The following is a 6,533-nucleotide window of genomic DNA, read 5'->3' on the forward strand; positions in this document are numbered from 1 at the left end:
CTTTAGCAACCAGCACCCTGAGCAGCCAGCAGCCACCAACGTCAAGGCAGGAACCTTCACCAACAATAAGATCACGACTCACTGAAGGGTCAGATGATCATTAGCATTTTTTAGCAATAAAGTTTTTTTTTTTTTTTTTTCCCTGGGGCTGGGTTTGAACCCGCCATTTCCGGCATATGGGGCCTGGGCTGGCACCCTATTCCTTTGAGCCACAGGCGCAGCCCTTTTGTTTGCAGTTTTTTTTTTTTTCTTTTTTTGGTACTGGGACTTTTTACACCCACATCTTGTCTAGGTGGATTGCAAAATGCAATTTTTTAAGCTCCTTGGAGTTGCTATTTTAAGGCATAGCACCTTCTTAAACACATAGCAAAGCAAGTGCTTAGTAAGTATTGGTGAATAAATAACTTCATTAAGATATTAATGAGATCCAGCAATGTCAATGTTAGGCTCCTTTCTCTGCTTTGGGGGACTTTCTTAGGAGCTAGCCCAAATGTTCCCAGAGTGTTCCTGAGGAACTTATTTCCCTTTTCCCAAAGATTGGACAAATAATGTTGGTGACAGCTTCATTTTGGAGACAGCTCTTCTCTGCTGTTCCTGTCTAAACTCCTAACCTACAGGATCATAGAACAGTTGATGTGTGCCTTTGAGTTCTGGGGTGATTTTTTTTTCTTTTGAGACAGAGTCTCACTTTATTGCCCTCGGTAGAGTGCCATGGCATCACAGCTCACAGCAACCTCCAACTCTTGGGCTTAGGTGATCCTCTTGCCTCAGCCTCCCGAGTAGCTGGGACTACAGGTGCCTGTCACAACCCCTAACTATTTTTTGTTGCAGTTTGGCCAGGGCAGGGTTTGAACCACCCTTTGTATATGGGTCCGGCTCCCTCCCCACTGAGCCACAGGAGCCACACCCCGTTGGGTGGTTTGTTAACAATGATAGTAACTGGGCCCCCAGGAGTCCTGCCTAGGCTCATTGGCTCTAGGAAAGGGGCCTCTCTGGAATCTTCAGCTTCCTCTCCTTCCTTTTCTTTTCCTCTCCATCAAGAAGTATACTCAAGCAAGGAAATAGAAGTGGAAAAGACTGTTTGTGGCCACCCAACACTATCTGTGCTTCTCTGTATATCCTGCATCAGGACTTCCTTTTGATTTGTGCTGTCAGTACAGTGTCTTTGGTTTATTTCCTAATTGATTTAGTTTCATATTTTGTTGTTAGAAATATGGGTTTCTGCTTGGTATGGGTTCTGCTTGGTATGTCTCTCCTCAGTGATTCACTAAATCACCTTGAGAGCACAGAGCCAGACCCCAAGGGCTTCCCATTGGTCTGATGCTGATCACTCTACTATCACCCATTGATGTCCTCTAGGAAGTAGATTCCAGGATCTCTGGATCCTCATTGAAAAGCCTAACTCCGGCTTGGCGCCTGTGGCTGAAGCGGCTAAGGCGCCAGCCACATACACCTAAGGTGGCAGGTTCAAATCCCCAGCCCGGCCCGCCAAACAACAATGATGGCTGCAACCAAAAAATGGCCAATCGTTGTGGCGGGTGCCTGTAGTCCCAGCTACTTGGGAGGCTGAGGCAGGAGACTCGCTTGAGCCCAGGAGTTGGAGGTTGCTGTGAGCTGTGATGCCATGGCACTCTACCTAGGGGTATAGCTTGAGGCTCCATCTAAAAAAAAAAAAAAAAAACCTAACTCCCAAGGGCTGGGTGAGGTGGCTCTTGCCTATAATCCTAGTACTCTGGTAGGCTAAGGTGGGAGGCTAGCTTGAGCCCAGAAGTTTGAGATTACTGTGAGCTAGGCTGGCACAGTGGCACTCTAGAGTGGACAACAGAGTGAGACTGTGTCTCAAAAACAACAACAAAGAAAAACCAAAACCATAACACCTCAAGGAAAATCTTGAACAATTTTGCCAGCTTCCTTGTTCCCTACCTTGGAAGACACCTGGTCTTTGGGAAATCTACACTATGCCAAAGGATTCTAGAAGCTAAATCTAGTATCATGTGATAAGGGCAGTACCACCCTTTCCTGGGAACACAGGGGAAGAAGACCTAGGAGGCTGGAGATGGAGATTTATTCCTATACACCTCAGTGAGCATTGGATTTGATTGATATAAACTAGGAGAGCCAAGAGTTCTGAGAAGCAGGGAAGTTGTGTCTTCTGTCTTGGAGAAATCTTGCTCCCACTAATTAGTTGTGAAGCCTGTCCAGGTCACTTCACTTGACTTTGTGAAAGCCACCTTGCAGATTAACTGAGATTATGCACCTAGCCCAGGGCCTGCCTTGTGGAGAACACTTAGTAAATGAGAGCTGTTGATACTGGCTAAGACCTAAAGCAGTTTCTTGAGCTTTTCACAGCCAGCTCCCTCAGAGTAGCCACAGCACTAGTCCATAGTTGAGGAACCAGCGATTTACATTTCTGTTTGCTCCTAGGTTGTGAGTTCTTTGAGGGCAGGGACCATATCTTATTGCCCACTCTGGTCCCTAGCAGAGAAGCAACCCAGTAAGTTGTGGAAAAGGGCAAATGTGTCAATGGCTCTTTATTGCGGTGTGACCACACATGATGGATTAAGATACCAAACTCAAGTTAGTGACCGTGTTAAGGCACACACTTTAATGCTCAATTGTGAAACTTGGCTCAGATTGGTTTTCCTAAGAGGGGAAGGGGTGATCAGGGCAGAGCTGGCATGTAGAAAAGGAGGAAGGGGGCTCGGCACCTGTGGCTCAAGTGGCTAAGGCACCAGTCACATACACCTGAGCTGGTGGGTTCAAATCCAGCCTGGGTCCACCAAACAACGACGGCTGCAACCAAATAGCCGGGTATTGTGGCAGACGCTTGTAGTCCCAGCTACTTGGCAGCTTGAGGCTCTGTCTCAAAAAGAAGAAAAGGAGGAAGGGATTGGGGGAGGGGAGGAGACTGTTGGAGACACCAGAATTGTAAGGAGTTGTAACTGGCTTTTGTCTTTCTTCATGGGGTGGGGGGAGAGGACTCTCATGGCTCTTCAGGATTGGAAGACAGATGCCTATCTGTCCCACCTTTAAGAAGTCCCTTATCTGTGCCAACAAAGCAAGTCATGTTGCCCAAGATTTGGCAGGGATGGAGTGCTGCACTGAGGGTCCCAATGTGACATACTTCCCAGTGCCAGAGCTCTGGTGCCATCTCTTCCACATTGACTCTGAACTTGGCCAATGGGACACCTACATGCTTTATGAAAGCAGAGCGTGGAGGGGTAGATATATGGATTTTTGTAGACTTGTTTGCCATGGGACCCTGTATGTAGGGTGCTCAGGAAGCACCAGTCTTTCTGGGTAGAGCCTAATTGGAGGCCTTGATGGAAAGTTGTATATAAGGCCTGGGGAGCAGACAGAGAGGTTGGGGATGCTGGTAACAGGAGTTACAGGAGCTGCATTCTCAGTAGAAAGTGATAGTTTTGACGTGCCTGAAGCTCAGACTTGCGAGAACATGCTGGGGATGGGTGTGCTTCTGAGGCCATGGAGAGAGGCCCAGGCAGAATGCAACCAAGTTGATGAGATGAGGGAGAAAAGCGGAGGGGGCTGCCATCAGAACCCAGGGAGCCCCCAAGCAACTAGTCACTCGTCAGTGCTGTGGAAGGTACTGGCTGGGATAGGGCCCTGCTCCCTTGTCTTCACAGACTCCAGGCTTCTTTCTGGTTCAATTTCAAACAGGTGCAGCTGTTCTGAGTGCTCAATGGGCTGCACCAAGCCCATCCACACCCCAGATCTGAGTGTGAGCTGGACACTATCGAGCCATGCACACACCAACAAGCTTCAGAGCCTTTTCTGGAAGCTATTGAACCCTCCCAGAGACGTATGCCTGCACTAGACTCAGTTAATTTGACACAGAATTTTAAAAGGCTTCTCAGTGACATCCACTCTTGGCTCAGGTAGAGCAGCTCTGCTGTAGGTCAACTGTCTCCTTGTCCAGCCAAGGAGAGTAAAAGGAGAGGAAGTTATCCTGGAATGGCCCAGGCCAGCTCTGCTGTTTCTAGTTTCTTGGAGCCACGGCTGCCTCATATCTGCTCCTTGATGACTCTTGTCAGTAATTATGTGCCATCACTTGTAACCCTTTCTCTGTTTTGCTGGAGGATACAGCCCAAAGGTTGTGGACAGTGACAATCTGGGGTCTGAGAACTGAAATGAACCCTGGAGCACCACCCAACCCTTGCTTGGCTAGCGGCTTCATGACATCCTCAGCTCCTGAACAGTCACAATATACCTTTATTTATGCATGTAGAATACACACGCTCAGAGTCACCGCTGACCCCTTCACAGCCCAGATCCCAGGTTCCGAAGACTGATGAGAGGGATTCCGCCAAAGGGACACAGGAGGAGTTCTTGGCCTGGAAGGCCCCCGGAGTGTGAGGCAAGGGGGGCGTGGCTCCAGCCAGAGACGGGCCTGGATTAGGGGCCTGGGTGTGGCCTTACCCTGAGGCTGCCATTGGGTGGGCTGGACACCGCCGAGACCCCTTCGCGCTGGGGCAATGGGAAGGAAAACGGGGTTCAACTGCCACAGCGCCTACACATAAGCGTTTTTGCCGTATTTGCCAAAGCTGCTGTCACCTTCTTCCTTTGAGGCGGCAAAGGGCACCACGGACCCGGAGGCCTTGTAGGGAAGGTGGGCGCTGTAGGGAGGGGGCCAGGTCAGAGAGAGGTGCTGCCGTCGCTCCCGCCCGCTTCAACCCTTCCCGCTTCCTCCCCTCCTCCCCGCTGCTTGCCCTTCCCTCACCTGGCAGCCGGGTCCTCGTCTGGGCTGCAACAGCAGGTAGAGCAGAGGCAGATGCCACCCAGGATGGAAAGCAGAGAGGCACTCCAGCCCAGGTAGAGGGCGGGGCCCAGCTCGTATCTGGAACGAGAACATCGCGGTGGGAGGCGGGGTGGGGAGCGGGAGGTGAGGCACCTCCAGAGGGGGCTGTGGAACAGGGCAAGTCCCACCTACTGCCCGAGAGCGGCATCCCCTGACTCACTTTGTTCCAGGATACAGGGGGTCGAAGAACTCCCGGGTGATGTTGAAGGCATACCAGGAGATGGCCACCATCCCGCAGACACCTGCAAGGGTGGGAGGAAGCTTAGGAGAGGAAAAGGCCCGGGCTGCCCAGAGTGGAATGCGGGGCATCAAGTCCAAGAGCAGCAATTTCACCCAATTCCTTCCTCCCGGCCCCAGTTTATAAGCCTTCCCACTTTCTGGGGTCAACTGTAAACTCCCTAATCCAGCACTCAGGATCCCAATTCTAGCTCACCTTCCTCCTCTCTCACCACTGTGGCCTCTTGGTTTCCTTCTTGGTCCCACACCTGCTTAGTTCATTCCATCATGTCATTTCCTCACTCGGGATGTGCCACATACAAATTCTACCCACATGCAAAAACTAGGCTGCCTCAGGAGTCCTCCCCATGGGTGTGCCTCCCAAATCCCTCCTCCACCTGTGATGGGCCTCAGCTGCTTGGGCAGAGGGTGCCCACAAGCAAGCAGACCCCAGGGCTGGCACCACTCCACTTGTTGGAAGCTTGGCCTTACTTTTCACCTGAACTTTTACCTTTGGAAAACAATACCCACCCTACTTCAAAGGCTTATTGTGAGGTAATGTATGCAGAAATGTCATGGAAGCTGAAAAGTGATGGCCAGTCCTATGGTACTGTTATGCAATATGTGTGTGTGTCTAACTCTGATTGCCCAGCGAGGATATAGGATCTGGGAGGTTGATGCTCGCTTTCACCTTTGACATCCTCCCCACACCTGGCTCATGCCTGGATTATAATGGGAGCTTACGAAGCATTGCAATGGACTGATTTGAACCAAGGGATGTAGGGGGCTGGTGATGAGGGTGCTGTTGAATAGGGAGGGAAGGAAGAACTGAGCACGGGAGGGCAGGTGTAAGGTGAGGTAAACGGAAGGTGAGGCAATACCAGGAGTGGAGGGCTGGAGATGAGGACAAAGAACTTAGGGTGTGCTGTGGAAGGCCACCCCAACCCCCTGCCCCGGTCGTGCAGCCCCCTCCTCACCCCCATCACCTTCCCAAAGTTACCAGCCAGCATGTGTAGGGCCCCTGCGATGGCTGCCAGCTTGGCTTTCCTGGAGAGCACCATGCTCCCAATGGTTGTGCAGCGCAGCCCCATTATGCTCAGAAAGAGGCCAAGGAAGCCCAGTAGGATCGCGGTGATCATGAGTGCCCGGCAGGCCTGGATATACCCTGGGGAGGTGGGCACAGTGTCAGTCTTTCCATCTCTTCTCCCCTCTACCACTCAGCCACTGACAGACCCTTATCTTCTTGCTCCTCGCTCCTCCTTGCTCCCTAAAGGTCCCCAAATCCTCTCCTTCCCCCTTGGTCTCTGTCCAGCCTTCCCTGCTGAGGAGTCATACGTCCCTCCCTAGGAATTTCAGGCCCTCTGGCCTGCTCCCTTCCTTCCTTCCCTGCACCAGCCACACTTTGCTTGTCCTTCTTTTTTTTTTTTGAGACGGAGCCTCAAGCTATCCCCCTGGGTAGAGTGCTGTGGCATTACAGCTCACAGCAACCTCCAAGTCCTGG

The 6,533-nt window shown here is 51.4% G+C and overlaps 1 protein-coding gene across 1 annotated transcript in view; it reads right to left on the minus strand.

Annotated features, from left to right (window-relative positions):
• Positions 1-4,227: 4,227 nt before the first annotated feature.
• Positions 4,228-6,533, minus strand: part of CLDN15 (claudin 15) — a 5,583-nt gene continuing 3,277 nt past the window's right edge. Inside the window, exons 2-5 of the mRNA XM_003794168.2 lie at positions 6,033-6,197; positions 4,977-5,058; positions 4,739-4,855; positions 4,228-4,634 (exon numbers count right to left, since the gene is read on the minus strand). Coding sequence (XP_003794216.1) covers positions 4,529-4,634; positions 4,739-4,855; positions 4,977-5,058; positions 6,033-6,197 — 470 coding nt within the window. The 3' untranslated portion in view covers positions 4,228-4,528. The remainder of the gene's footprint in view (positions 4,635-4,738; positions 4,856-4,976; positions 5,059-6,032; positions 6,198-6,533) is intronic.

This window comes from Otolemur garnettii, unplaced genomic scaffold, assembly GCF_000181295.1.
Source record: "Otolemur garnettii isolate 467f Iridium unplaced genomic scaffold, OtoGar3 scaffold00077, whole genome shotgun sequence".
NCBI classification, from domain to species: Eukaryota; Metazoa; Chordata; class Mammalia; order Primates; family Galagidae; genus Otolemur; species Otolemur garnettii.